The 15,255-nt window shown below is 40.6% G+C and overlaps 1 protein-coding gene across 1 annotated transcript in view; it reads right to left on the bottom strand.

Annotated features, from left to right (window-relative positions):
* Positions 1-13,164, bottom strand: part of TES (testin LIM domain protein) — a 34,124-nt gene extending 20,960 nt beyond the window's left edge. Inside the window, exons 1-2 of the mRNA XM_074827543.1 lie at positions 12,994-13,164; positions 1,650-1,735 (exon numbers count right to left, since the gene is read on the bottom strand). Coding sequence (XP_074683644.1) covers positions 1,650-1,735; positions 12,994-13,020 — 113 coding nt within the window. The 5' untranslated portion in view covers positions 13,021-13,164. The remainder of the gene's footprint in view (positions 1-1,649; positions 1,736-12,993) is intronic.
* Between the last annotated feature and the right edge of the window lie 2,091 nt (positions 13,165-15,255).

Raw genomic sequence — 15,255 nt, 5'->3', positions numbered from 1 at the left:
GCACAGTAAAATGTGTATAAAAAAATGCACACACAGAAGCAGACACATTCTAACTTGGTAATCATGCTATTATGTGACTAAATCACTTTAGATGTTTTATTTCTTTTTATCCCAAACTCTTCCCTGTTAAAGAATAAGCTAGGAATTGCAAGGTCTAATAATGGGAACTAAAAAAAGAGAACAAAAAGGAAGAGTTGAGAAAAAGTTAAGTTTGACTGATTTTTTTTTTTCTTCACCCACTTGTGATTTCCCAGTCACACTGACTATGAACAAGGAGCTTTCTCTCAAGTAGAAAGTGACATAGTTTCTCATCTAACCATGGATAAAGAATACTATTTCCTCATACAATTTATTTTATTGTTTTATTGAATTACCTACACACATTAACTGTGCTCTATTTTATTTTACTAGTATACAAATACCCTCAGTGACTGTGTATTGAAAAAGAGTCTTTCCATAAATTAATAATTTTTTATCTTTAGACGATCACATTTATTTGTGTATTACCACTTCTTGCTCCATGTCATTATTTGTAAGTTGCTTCTATAGCTACATATTACAGATATGTAACCAGGAAGCTGTATCCTCATCAACTTATAGCAAGTTTTTGCTGTGGTCTGTTTCTCTGGTTATTTTCTAAACTGAGTCTCAGCTGCAGTCAAATACTTCAGCCAAGATGTAAAAACTCCAAGGCCTTATCTGCACCTGATGCCACTATGGCTATGGATGTAAAGACTACCTTAAAAAAAAAAAAATAAAACCCCACTGCACATACAGTTATGACTGTAGCTAAATAGCATTGGCGAAATGTAATCATTTTCACTGCTAGCATGTGCTAGTGCTACTAAAAATTATTTATTTTTATGTCCTTTTCCAGGCTGTTTGGGTTGAAGTTTTGGTTGGGTTTTTTTTTTTAAATCAGAATCAGTAAGCTACATCTTAAAGCACACCCAGTATAATCAGTGAAGTGGGCTAGCTAGATATATACATTAATATACATATATACATCTTGTTTCAGTAAAACAAGAAAGGTCTTAATGGAATACAAAGTTTCTGCAGAAGTAGTGGCATAGACCGCAGCATAGACTATCTACTGCTACTATCATCAACTCTCATTGGTTTAAGAACAGTGCATCATCAAAGGCCAAGTACTATCTAACTTACTTGAATTATGACACCTCTTTTCCCTTTAAGTCATTTGTAGACATATACAAAGTTTCAACATGTTTTCAACATTGATCTGAGATTTTAGGTAAAATTATCTGAACTTACATATTTGCTCAGGAGCTCAGAAAGCATTTTATTACTGAGATAAAGCATACTTCTTCCCTGTCATCTCTCTTACTATAGGGATAGAGATGTTTTTACAAACTTACTTCAAACTTACTTTACTAAGCTAAAGCATATGCTTCAGTAGAAGTACTACTGTTGACTTCAGTGCAGATGAAATATTCATAAGTGATTACATACTTAAACACTCTGTTGTAATGCAGCTGAGAAGCCCTGGCCCTGAACCTAGACATAGTTTCTTTAAAGCATCTGAATAGCTTAATTGAAAGAGAACAAAAGCCGTTACTTACATATTTGCATACATGTGCTGAAATCTGCAGTGCTGAGTCACAGCTTAAGAGACATCTGGTGTCACTTACCTCCAGAAATGAAGCTCAAATCCTTCACACTTATCCTTGCATTTTAAGCAGGGGGCACCAAATCCTTGCTCATGGCCCAAGCCCATCTGTATACAGAGTAAGATGACTACAGTCAGCTTCAAGAAATATGCTGCATGAATGATCTTACTGCTACCTTTATAATCTGCAACCCGTGTCTAAAACAACAGATTAAGTATTTGACAAAGATGACATCAGGACAGTATTTTGGGGCCCACTCACCTTTCTATTGTACCTTCATAAGTGACAGTGTTCTCACAAGCATTCACAGGGTTGAGCTAGCAGACAGAAAGTTAGCCTTAGCCAAACCCAAGCATTTTTCTGATGACTTTTCTCACCAGCCCATTTTGCTCTGGAAGCTTCACACAAGGGAACAAGCAGATTCTTTGCAGCCCTTACTTAGGTCTGTGGCTGTGAAACCACGGCAAGAGGCCATAAAACTTAAAGTCAAAGGACATTTAACCCAGCTGTGAGGACAAAGTGATTTGCAGTATACAACTTGGCAAAATACAGGAGATCGAGAAATAAACAGACCCCACATTTATATGCACTAACCTAGGCATCTGATAGATGTTTCCTTTATTTTCAAGTGCCTAGTCTAATATTCCTGAGTATATTTGAGACTGCTCTGATAGTGATCAAGAGCAGAACACACCCTTCACAATTACGTTTCAGCTGGACTAATACCAGCTTAGTTTCTGAGAAGAAACAGCACAGTTAGCAAAAGCAAAGACCATATATTATATGCAAACTGTTTCACTGAAAAGATTAAAAGGACAGATGACCAATGCAGGGGAAATATGAGAGAATATGAAAAACAGTGTAAAGGCTATGTATTCACACAATATATCAACAGATCAGCAAATTTAAATGAGTAACAGCCACTGGAAGTTCGAGGTGAAAAAACAGATACTAAGCACCATAACTTATACATTCATATAATACAGTAAATTTAAAATGCCTCACTCCAATTCTTTAAACCTTTGGGGAACGTTGCTCTTAAATCAGACAGATGAAGGACCGTGGAACTGTGGCCACAGTTGGGTGTGCACACTTATGGCCAACAAGCAGAGGGGAACCCATCCCCACACTCCCACCCTTCACTCCAGCACCATGAGGAACGCTCAGTTAGCTGTGGGTAGACACAGTGGGAGGGATGGTCATTGCAAAGGAGACATCTCACCTGCAGTTTGGCTTTTACCATGAATGAAAAGTGAGCTAGAGCTGACAAGTCTTGCTACTAATCTTAGTTCTGGCAACAATAATACAATGCCAGGGTTAATTAGATGCTGTGATACAGTTTTATTGCTAATTAGTTTGCATTTTACTCTGAGAAGTCGTACTACTATTGTTGTATGTACCAGGATATAAACAGCTCAACTTTCAACTTGTTTCTGTGCAAAGTGAACAGATTATTCACAAATCACTTGCTGAACACATGAGAAGATGCAGGGAAGACCATGTTTTCAGTTATTTTATAATTTGAAGGACCACTGCCTCCACAGTAATTAGACATCCCAGAGGAAATTACAAAACTTCCCTGCAGATTATGGTCTATTTAGAGAGAAGAGATACTTTGGCTGCTATTAAGCTACCACTTGCAACTGCAGGGATGGACAGAAGAACATGGAAATATTTCTTCCTTTCTAATCTGCAAAAAGAAATACAAGCCTGCTGTGAACATGGCAACATCTTTATCAGCCTAAGGACTCAAGAAGTTCACATGCTATAGGCACTAACATGAAGCCAGACCAGTAGACATCAAAAATAAACATAACTTTAAAGATTAAGCTCTCTTTCATCAATTACATTTTTGTTTATGTTGGATATTTAAAGCTAATGGGTTAATAAAAGTTTGTCTCCACTGAAGATGGGTGTTTACAGGGGTCTTCTGATCTGGAATCCAGAGCCCCACCATACACACACACACCGTACATCAGAAAACAACTGACCACTCTTGTCAAGTCACACACAAAGAGAACAAAGTGTTGGCCAGGACATTGTTGGCAATGTCTTGTCATTATGGTGACCAGAGGTTTAGCTTGAAACTAAGGGGCACATTGAGAACCAAATTAGACATGATTCCAAATGCATGAACAGTCTCTGCCTTTGCTCTGACAGGGAAACTATGCGGCTCGTTGCCAAAAATAAAGATATAAACCAACAACACAGTGCTTTTGAGTTTGACATCTAAAAGTCAGTGCAAGTCAAATATTCCTCCACAGTCCTGTAACAGGACCTCCTTCAGTGGTAAGGAAGCAGTCACCTCAGAAGTGACTCCTTCAGCAGCCAATTCTGCTATAATTTGGAAAATTTGGAGAGCCTAAAGCTGCAGTATGCTTCTTCATTGCCCCTGCCTATGTCTATTCCCCATGCCTTCTGAAGGACATGGTCAGTCCATGCTGAAGCACCAAGATACAGACCAGGCTGAGCATGCACTGGAGCAGGAACACATGCATGAGAACAGGAGGGAATCCATTTTCCCCATAAATGGAGTTATGGGAGAAATGGCACAGACAGGTCAGCTGAAATACTGCCAGAAGGTTCCTGCCTATTGCCATTAATTTTCATTTTACAGCAAAAGCTATCCAAAGCCATCTGGTATTACTAACATACCCAATACAGATTTAAATAGTCTGAGTACAGAAGAAGATATAAATATGATTGAGATCATCCACTGCATACTGCTTTCAAGATTAAATAGTCCTCAAGGGCAAAGAATTTTAAATGGTTACAGCTAAGTGAAAATCAGTGAAAGACTGCCCTGTTTGTTTAGACTGAAATCCAGTGTCAAAAGTTGGCTGTCTTTACAGGAGCCATGTGTAGAAGCTTACTGTCATCTTAAAAACCCAAGTGATCCTATTCAAGTGTCTAATAGTTTGTTTAGATGTGTAAGAGAAACACAGCAGTTGCTATGAAATAGTTTAAACCTGACTTATCAGAAGGGTTTATTGTTAAGTTTATTGAACATGACCAAGAATGGAAGTTCAACAAATCCTGTTTCTCCCTCCTATTAACTTAAACCTGCCAGCAAATATTGAAGTACTGCTTTGCTGCAATTTCAGAATACTCATTTCAGAATTTGTATTCCTGTAAATACAGCCGATTCCAGAGACCATCAGACAACAACACATCTCCCCACATGGGATGCTATGAAAAAATAAGTCATGGACACAAATAGATGTAGAGATAGATGGCCAGTTCAGTCTGCAGGACAATACAAATACAATTATATTTTGTCAGCTACTGTTTCTCTTATGTGGTAAACTTTGGATAAGTTTGTTAACAAGTTTGTTCCTATGTGGAACGAACTGTGCCACAGCTCACAGCACTGAATGTGTTGAATGATTAGCTTTTTAATAGTTAAAAAAGTATAATGTCACAGAATTCAAGATTAATGTTGACAGTTACAGGAAAAACAAAGATAAGCCCTAAGAAACCTTAGATGAATTAAAACATAGACAGAGCAGTAGTTTTTAAAGCTTGCCTATACTTGCTTTTAATAAGCATAGATTATTTTAAGTTGAAAGGGCTCTCTAGAGGTCACCCAATTGTACACAAACAGCAGGTGCAACGAAATCTTATTTGCCCAGGGCATTGTCCAGATGCAGATTCAACAGTCTATTACAACACTAGACCACAAAGGAAAGAAAGTCTGTATGTTTAGTCAGAATTTCTCACGTTGCAACTTCTGCCCACTGTCTCTCAATATTATCATTGTACAGTGACTAGAGTCTGATTCTGGTTTTTCTATTTCCTCCCACTAAACAGCTGGACACAAATGATACAAAGAGTGTCCTGACGGAGTTCCACTGGAAGTATTTAATTATTTTAATAGTTACCATTTAATAGTCATCACACCCAGAACAAATATAGCCCTTAAAGCTGGTTGCTCTGACCTTCCTGCCCCTTTACAGAGAAGCGCCTGGGGTGCTGCGGTAAGAAGGTAAAAGAGGAATCAATAAAAAAACGCAGAAACTCCATTTGGCATTTCTAGGTCTCCCTCCCACAAGATTTCTTTTATCTCCTCAGTCCCACCAAAAGACCAGAGCTGAGTCAGGTGTTGGCTGATTGTCCTTCCTCTGCCTGAGGGGACTCCTGTACCACCAGACAGGTGAGCTGTATTAATCTTTCACTTTACCACAGACAGTAAGACACAATACCAGTACTTAGCTGCTGCAGAAGATCAGAAGTCCTTCCACTGTTCAAAACCTCTCCAGAAATTGAAAGGTTGTGGCTATACAGTGAGAAAATTGTCATTAGTGGACTACAATAATTAACAGTGAGCCCCAGAATAGACTTAAATCCTCTTCATGGTCCTTTTCGCAGAGGTTTCTCTTGTGCCCTTGAGTGCTCTAAGGGCAGAAGTGATCTGTGCTAAAGCTATTCTTGGATTTACCATAAAATACCAGGAAACTTCTGGTTTGAAGATTACTTAACTGTTGATCCATTTGGATATTTGAGGGGCCACATCAAGTAATATTTTTTCCCACTTCCAATGTAAGCTTGAGGAAAAACACCTGTATAGCCCAACAGAATGGATTTCTACCATATCCTAATGTACTTTAGGAACTTCCAAAGAAGTGTAGGTAAAGCCAAGCATGCAAAAAAAAAAAAAAAGAAAAGAAAAAGACCACGAGAACAAAACACATTAGAAATCTTATGTGCTGTTCATGCTTTATTGCAGAGACCTGATCTTGTATCACTATATTCTGAACCAGCAGAAGTCTTCTCCAGTAGAGAAACACAACAAACTGGAAATTAAAATAGGTTACAGCATTTAAAACTTTAAAAACAGAAGAGCTATGTTATTTCTTATTATTCTGGAGTGAAAAAACTCAAGACATGTTTGTATCTAGACAGTGCTCTTATAAGACTTCTATAGAAACTTTATGAGAAGAGAGAAAAAAGTTTCATCTGTAGTAAAGAGCAGTATCCCACAAACCACTCTTATTTAACATAGCTACTGAAATTGATGGCAAGTCTGTCCTAGCTTTTTTTAAATATGCATTTCAATTTAGGGAAAAGTTGACTGGAATTAAGATGTAGAACCTTGGATATGGAAGTCCATTTGTGTAGAAAGAAGGATGCCAAAAAGCGATTGCACAAAAAAAAATATTTGGAAGATGATCTGGGCAGGCAGAAGAATAAATCAAGGAGCTGCAGCAGCCTATGATAGTACACAAGTACTAAGAATTTATTTTATTGTGATGTCTTCAACTAAGTATCAAGCAGCTCAGAATATAAATGTTTAAGACACTGCTACACAGTCAACTGCCAAAAGACTAACAGCTATTAAAGATATCTCAGCTGGATAGAAAACAAGCAGTGTTTATTCACAAAGTCCAGTATTATGCTAGCTAAGTTTGAATGCAGCTGACATGCACTATAACACTGTCTATAAAACTCCAATACAGCACTATCCATCACCCAATGCTACAGAGGCATTTTCACAATACTTGGCATATTTTGTTTTGACATCAGTGCTCTTGCTCAGTTGCATCTTCTAATATTAGGTTTTCAGAAGCAGACCTGGAAATCTACATACACACTTATTAGGATCTTTAGTCATGCAGGAAAGCGTGTGCTTTTTTTCAGTGCTTTTAGAAGCTGCAGCTAGACAACCTCAGACTGAAAACAAGGCACAAAGGAAGGGTTAGGCAGACTTTAAAAAACAAAGACCAGAAACACACACAGAGCAGTACCAGGGTACAGTTATATTTGGTGTAATCTGGAATTGTTATGACAGAAGCCTCCTTACTCCCTTAACATTTGACCAAGTCTAAGACTCTAGGTAACAGGTGTGACAAGCTTTCATCTGCACAGCCTTACTCTTCCTGCAGGTCTCCGGCACTAGAAGAACCTCACCAACTCTGCATGTTAGCACAAAGTATATGTTAGGGTTGTTTGTTTTTTGGGTTTGGGTTTTTTTAACATACACAGCCTATATAAAACATATATACACACACATCCTATACACATATATTAGTTATATATAGAAACCAAACATATCTGTTTAAAATAGACTGTAAAATATTTTTAAATACAGCACAGTATATATATTTACATCTACCCCATTACATCTGTAAACTGTAATCCCTTGGGAAGCCATTAATTTGCAAGACATGTTCAGTATACTTTCTTGAGGTAAGAGATGTGTTTTTAAGCAACTTTTACCAATAAAATTCATTCACAATTGCTACTCACCATTATTATTATTTTACTTAGAGGAAAGGAAAAACATTTCTTTTTCCAGGAACACTTGCAGAAACAGATCTTTGTGGCTTTAATGACAGAATACTGTAACTTAAAGTAAGTTAATTTTCCATCTCACTGTTTAATACTTGGCTTGTAATTACACCATATCAAAGGAAGTTTCACCTAATCTTAGAAGTCATACAGTCCTGCATTCAAAGAGTTTCTTGGCTTGCTATTCAGGCCTTTTATGATATTTTATGGTCAAATACCTGGGGAGTACTTTTGCCACACAAATTAGAAAAAAAAAGTAAAAAAGTTTAAATTTAGCCTTGCCATCTTTGCCAAGCTGATATCCAGGCATATCGGACAAAAAGCAACTGGGGATGTGCATTCAGACAGGTGTTCCAGAAAATAATTAACTTTTTTTTTTAAAGTTTGAGAGGGGAAAAAAAAAACACCACAACATATGCAGGAAGCAATTACTCAGTTTCCTTGTTAACAAAACTGAAGTAGTTTCTCTCACATCTTCACACTTGTTTTCATACTTCTTGCAGGCAAAACTCACCATGAATAAAACTGCATTTCCTTGATCTTACCATACGTAACAAACGGCAAAAAAAAAACTCTACTATCTTGGGTTTCCATGGCAGTAACACCAAAACAAACAGTGACCTCAACAGGAAGCGTAGCCTAGCAGATATTACTAAATCATGCTTTGCAAAGCCCAAAAAAGTTGACTGTGCTCCTATACATACTATATTCACCACTCATTTATCAAAGAGCATTACTGTTGTTGACTTAATGTCTAAAGCACTCTGTGTTTGGTTTTCCACAGAACAAACCAAGTCCCACGCCACAGAAAAAGAATTGCGCAGACATTCCACACCACCGAAGTTGCACCTCTCCTCCCCAAACTCCTCTGCCCTTTCTCCATCGCAATAAAGTTCCTTTTATAAAGCAAGTTTTATACTGTGAAAGCTTATACAGAATAGACTCGCTGCCAGATTCTTATTTTCTCCAGTGAGGCATGAGACTATGGCTGCCAGCAGGACTGCAAACCAGGACCATGATCTACTGATTCATTTTACCAAGTTCAGAGGTGACAGACAGGGCAGGAATCCAAACCAGCAGAACTTTGTTCTACCAGAGTCTTTAACAAAGAGCATTAAATCTTTGTCTTCCCTATATTCTCAAAGCAAGGTTTGAGAACACAGTGTATATTGTATTTGGGAGAAATAGTGGTCTGTTTGTTGCACAAGTACTTTTCAAGCTGGAGCTACTGCTTTTAGGCTTAAACTCTGTTGTGCAATCTCTTTTTATACAGAAAGCTATCTTCATGATCCTCAAATGCAAGAGCAAATCCAATTCCTCCTGAGAAACAGGAGAAAACTGTACAGTCAGCCTTAAACTCCCCATCCCCTTTTAAAGGGAAATTATAACAGTAAGGTATCAGACCTAGTATTCACATAGTAGCTAAAAAGACTGCCTTGCAACTGTATTTTCCTACACTATTCACTACCTAGATGTTTGCCAGTCATTTTATGTCTAAGAAGCACGGTGACCAGACTACAAAAAAGTTATACGTAGAATAATGTCCATGTTCTGCATAGATTCTCAGTGCTGAAAATTAGTTCTGAAATTTGTGTTTCCTGCAGACTATGGTTGTCCAGAACCCAGGATTCAGACCACCAGACATCTGGCTACACAGTAGACTTGCTTCCTCCAGACACTTGTGAAGACAGCAAGATGAGTTTTACAGCACATAAAAGAAACTAAACAGAAAAAGTTAAATGAAGAGTCTGAGCTGAAGTAGTTGTTTCCTTAGATTTCTCACAGCCAAACACTTCAGAAGGGTACATTAACATAGAACTGCTACTTTTCTCTCACAAGACAGCAAATATGTAAACTATTCACTGCTAAAAGGATGGTTTAGAAATTGTGGGGCAGTAGTTCTGCTGAAGGACAGGTAGGTTGTTTGAGCCGCAGCGGTCTTGTACTGAGAGGAAGCTATTCTTGTCAGATGAACTGTGCTAGAACTGTTAAATCTGGGGAAAAAACCCAAACCTGGTATCAACAATGAAAACAGAGTTTCCTGATACAGTTCAGAAGTGTGTTTGCTCTTCATACAAACCCAGACACAGCTATAAAAGTACTATTCACATATATGTGCATGTTTTTCTGCAGTACAATACCAGCTCCTTGAAAGCCAAGAGCAGCTTTCCAAAGAGACAATGCAGAAGCTCACAACGGACTCAAAGACTACTGATACTTGGAGAAATCTTAGAAATGTCATCTCCTGAGTTTTCTAGAAGCAGAAAATGTCCCATTATATTACCCTGTGCAGTTATACATTAGCAGCTGTGAGCAGGGGAAGAAATTTTTCTGCAGTATCAGCTGAGTGTCTGAGTCTCCACACCACACACTGCTCCATCGGGCATTCATTTGTCTCTGCTCTGCTGAACACCAGGGTTACACAACAGACAGCTTCTAAATTAAAACTTTGAGCAAGGAAACAGCAACTTATCTGCTGACAGTGTGGCAACTCCTGCTTTCTTCTGCCCAGTGTTCTTGGAACTTCCTACCCAACAGGCAGGTTAACCACTCATTAGTCCCTAACATTTACCTCCATTTGCCAGGCGGTAAATAGGTACAAGTCACTACAAAATAAAAAGTTAAAAGGTAGCAAGCAGGTTTTGTACACGGATTCAAGTTATTCTGGCCCAGTGTACAAGCCAGGCAGGGATGAGAACCACAGCATGTAGTTAAGTAACCCACTATGGTTGATGGACTAAAAATCTGACATGGACATCTCCACCACAAGACAAGTTTCTCTGAAAGGCAAAGTAGTTTACCCGCTTTGATAGACCTGACTGGAAACTTCCTGGAATGTTCTTCCACTTCAAGAAAGAGGGAAGTTGGCAAAAGACAGAGAAGTAAAAAGATAAGGAAACAAACATGTGGAAAATAGGAATTAAAGGATGGAGATTGAAGATATGCAGCTATTGCAGTGTTGATGTGAACTGTTATTCATTCATTCCAGTGTACAAAGCCTGAAGAAGTTTTGATTAAGTAAATATTGGTAGTCAAAAAAGAAGGAAAGGATTTAGTACTCAACACACTGGTACATAGCAAAGCTTCCCAGTTCTCCCTGCTGACTTCTTACAGATCCTTGTCTGTTCTCTTGGAAAATTGGCTTCAGCCAACAGAAAAAAGGTGATGAAATGTTAACAAGGGAGGGAAGACAAAGGAAGAACAGAAGTAGTTTCTGAACATACATATAGTAGAAACAGAGAAAACATGAAGTTCTTCACATCATAAGCATCTCTTAGTAGTATTAATACTAAAGCTGAACTGAATAGAAAATAAAAGTTCCTTTCTATGAACAGAGCTTTGCTGGTTTCTCTTGTGGCACTGGTTTCCATGTCTGAGCAAGTTCAGAAAAGGCTTCAAAGATCTTTGAAGTTGAAGAAGGCAGCTAAGTAAAAGATGACCAAAGAAAAATATGACAAAAATAGTCAAATAAACTTACAAGACACACAACTACCCAATAACTACAGTGCAATTTAAAGCAGATGTTCAGCAACTACAAGTTCACTCAGACCAAGACTCCACTATCAGCAGAATTTTATCAGTATTTCACAGCACGTATTTACTTTCTCTTTAGATGGAGAAATTCTGAATGGGAATGCTCTATCTTCCACAAGTATGCATCTCCCTGGTCCTGGAGTTCAAAAAACTTTCAGTGAACAAGCTCTGTGACACTGTCAAGTTTAAATTTTAAATTGTGCTTAGAAAATACAAGCAAAATGCAAGCTTCTAAAGATAGCAATAGTACTTAGCTACACCCAACTATATACACTAATGGCCTAATGTTGACTGGGGAATGAGATATGTAGCTTCCCCGAATCAGGACCCTCATTCAGGTAACAGTATCATGTCATGACATCACTCCAAGAAAGCTGTAACTGAAGGCTAACCTGCTCCACTAGGATTCAGCCTCAACTTAACAGGGAGCCTTCCACACTGCACAACTACTTCTGTATCTGAGTCAGTTTCTAGTCTGCAAGTTGGAAAAGCATACAGCTACACAAAAGTGCACATGCATACTTAAAACCCCTTAAAATATAACAATTCAGGAATACAAACCACATGTGTCCATACAACATGCATTTCAAAATACTAGTTTTCACATATCAATGTGGGATATATACAGATCTAACCCGTGTTCATATACAAAACTGCCTTTATCAAATAGCATTGTAACAGATACTATAAAGAAGTTCTTACTAAAAGACAGCATTGTTTAAGTGCTGCCTTTAATTTGCAAAAGCACTAGAGGCTGAGATTTAGAGGTGAAGCCACATGAAGCCAGTTTTACATATGAAGTTTTAAATAGTGAGTTTTGAAAAAAGATCTAGTACAATTGGTTACCTATCACCTTTTGTTACTTATCCTTGGCTTCTTGCCAGTTTGACTCCAAACTAACTAGTCAACATGCCTTTAAAAAAAAGCAAACTAACCTTAAGTTTCTGACTCAGGAGGGTAACCCATGCAAACGCTGACAGCACATTTGTAATGAGCTAGTCACATCAAAGGTCAGACATGAATCTTCTGCATATCCACAACAGCATTTTGGCTGTATGTAATTTAGGTTTCACACATACCTACATACGCAGAGCACACACCTGAACACAACTATTAGATCTCGTTGTTTCGGTTTTTGGTGGTGGGATATAAGTGATTTTACTTGCATGACAGAACAGGGGCACCCACTTGGCTACCTGGGGAACAAACTGCAGCGGCGTCTTAATTAGCGTCGGGAGCGGAGGTGAAGTCTTTTGTTCCGCCTGCTGGCGAGGCAGCGGGAGGTCACTTTGCAGGCAGTTCCGCCTGTCCCTCACCCCCAATCCCCAAAACCTTTGAGCCGGGTCGATGGAGCCTGAGCGGGGGGAGCAGGGCGCCGGGAGGGGTCACCGCTCCGCCGCCGACCCCAGCGCTCGGGAGGCGACTCCAGCGGAGCCCCCGCCGCGGGCGGCAGCGTCGAAGCGGGTCCGCGGCCACCACCCCCCGGGGGGGTGGGGGACGCCGGCCGGTGCGGCAGGTAACTCGCGGGCAGCCCCCACCTTACCTTTTTCACTTTGCTCTCCAGGTCCATGCTGCCGCCGGGCCGGGCTCCGGAGCGGGGCGGGGTGCGAGGCAGCTCCTGACCGGCGATGCCGGGCTGCGGTGCGCGGAGACGAGGTGACACCCGCCGCCCCTCACACCCGCCGCCGCCCTCAAACTTCCGCTGTCCTGCGGCAGTGGCTGCAGCCGAACAAAGGCAGGGCGGCAGCCAATCCCCGCCCGCCCGCCCGCCCGCCAGCCAATCACCCACCGCCGCCGCGCCCCCTGACCGGCCCTCCCTGCCCCGCCCGTCCCGGACCCGCCTCGCCCTCCCGCCTGCTTGCCCGCCCGCCCGCCTGCCTGCCTGCCCGCCCGCCCGCCTGCCTGCCCGCCTGCCCGCCTGCCCGCCTCTTGAGTCATCCCTGGCGGGATGGGAAGGTCATGGGGAAGACATTTGCTGTCTCAGCGGTTTACCTTCGAGTACAGACGCCTGAAACGCGGTGCCTCCCGAAGGAGGGAAAAAAAAAAGTAGTATCTCGGACTCTAATGATTTATTGACATAAGTAGGAGGGGGAGGCGAGAGCGGACGAGTCCTTGCGTCGCCGAGGCTGTTCCCACATCCTCAGCGACTTCCTCGACAGCGTCATGCCCGCAAGGGCTGGGTCCCAGCCTCCACCTCCCAGCTGGCGGCCGAGGAGGCTGCCTGGTGGTCGGGCCGTGCTGGGGACAGGCTGGGCACATCTTTGTGAAAACAGTTAAAATGTTGCCCTGCTAGGGCCGAGCTCACATTGAGGCAACGGAGGAGCATGGGTTGTGCCCATTTGCAAAGGGGGTGCTGGGGAGTGGGGCTGCTGGGCAGGTGGTGGCCCAGGCAGAGATGTGGCAGCTGGGGCAGGACCCTGCTGCCGACCTTCCTTCTGCCCAGCCCAAATCCTAGTGCTGACCTCCTGACCAGCCCAGTCCCCTGAGATTGTGATTGCTCTTTGAGGCAAGTTCTGTGGCCTAATTCTGCTCCCTCTCACCCCCACTACATCTGGAAAAAATTACTGGTTTTGCTCGAAGTGGATTTGCTTCCACCTCAATCCACTCAAGAGGTTTTGACACTCCAGAACCTGGTCTCATCATGTGTTACCACATGTTTTACAGTAGTGATTTTTTTCTGTTCACTGAAGGGAACAATTTTTTTCTCCTGTTGGCACTGGATGAATACTGTGAAAAAAATTCAGACTTTGATCCCTGTCTTCAAACTTGTATACACGTGATCAGTCCTCACATGTTACTGATAATACAAAATATCTTTTATATATAATGTATATGTAATATAAAATGAAAGAATAATTAATAATTTGTAAGATTGAATACTTCCATAAATGTTTGCATCTTGCATATTTCTTTTGATCTTTGGATAAAGTAAAAGACATTCATACAGACTTTATAACTACCCTAGGCAGTGGTGGTGAATAATTTGGTAGATTATTTTGTCATTCATCTGCAGAATCTAATCTTTTCTCTCCACATGTACCAACTATTCTCAAGTAAGTCTTAGGTCATTTTGTTTCTTCCCCAGAGACCAAATATACTTCTCTTTCAGTGTTTTTTTGTCTGCTTTGTAACAAAGCGAGAATGAACTAGGTCCGTTTGTTGTCTGTTGACAGATAAAAACAAAACTAGGTTTGGCTTTTCTGTTGGGACAGGCATCATGGTATATGGCATGGGCCAACCGCTCCTACCAATGAATCTATGCAGCAACTTTGGCCAAGAAGTTCAATACAAAACTAAGAGGGGATGGTCTCAAGCCATAACATTAGAAAAAATGAGAGAATATAGACCATCAGGTAATGCTGCTGTGCTCAGTGTGTCTGTTCCGAAGCGAGGTGAATAATAAGGGCTGTTGCATGAATTTTGTTTGGTTGGCTTTGAGATTTTGTTTTTCATTTCTTGTTCTCATTTGTTTTGTTTGGTTTAGTGGTTCCTTCCTGCTGGTTTTGGGGGTGAAAGACAAGGGGAAGTTAGAGTGTCTGAAATGTTGGTATGCCTGGGACCATATAGTTTGAATACCATCCGTGCTCATAACTTCCTCAGACTAAGATCAAAGGACAAACCAGGTGATTATTCCTGTTCAGTGAATGTGCTCTTGAATGATAAAATGTAATAGTGAAAAATGCAGCAATTACAAAGACATGCTAGGTACCTTTGTCCGTGCTAAGCAGAGAAATTAAAGTATTATAGTCCTCATATGCTTTTCATATGGGAATGGATGTAGAAGCATATTTCCATTTTAGGAAGC

The sequence above is a fragment of the Strix aluco genome, chromosome 5, assembly GCF_031877795.1.
Source record: "Strix aluco isolate bStrAlu1 chromosome 5, bStrAlu1.hap1, whole genome shotgun sequence".
In the NCBI taxonomy this organism is placed as follows: domain Eukaryota; kingdom Metazoa; phylum Chordata; class Aves; order Strigiformes; family Strigidae; genus Strix; species Strix aluco.
Note: the sequence above shows the minus strand (reverse complement) of the source record. Positions and strands in the feature narration are given on the sequence as shown.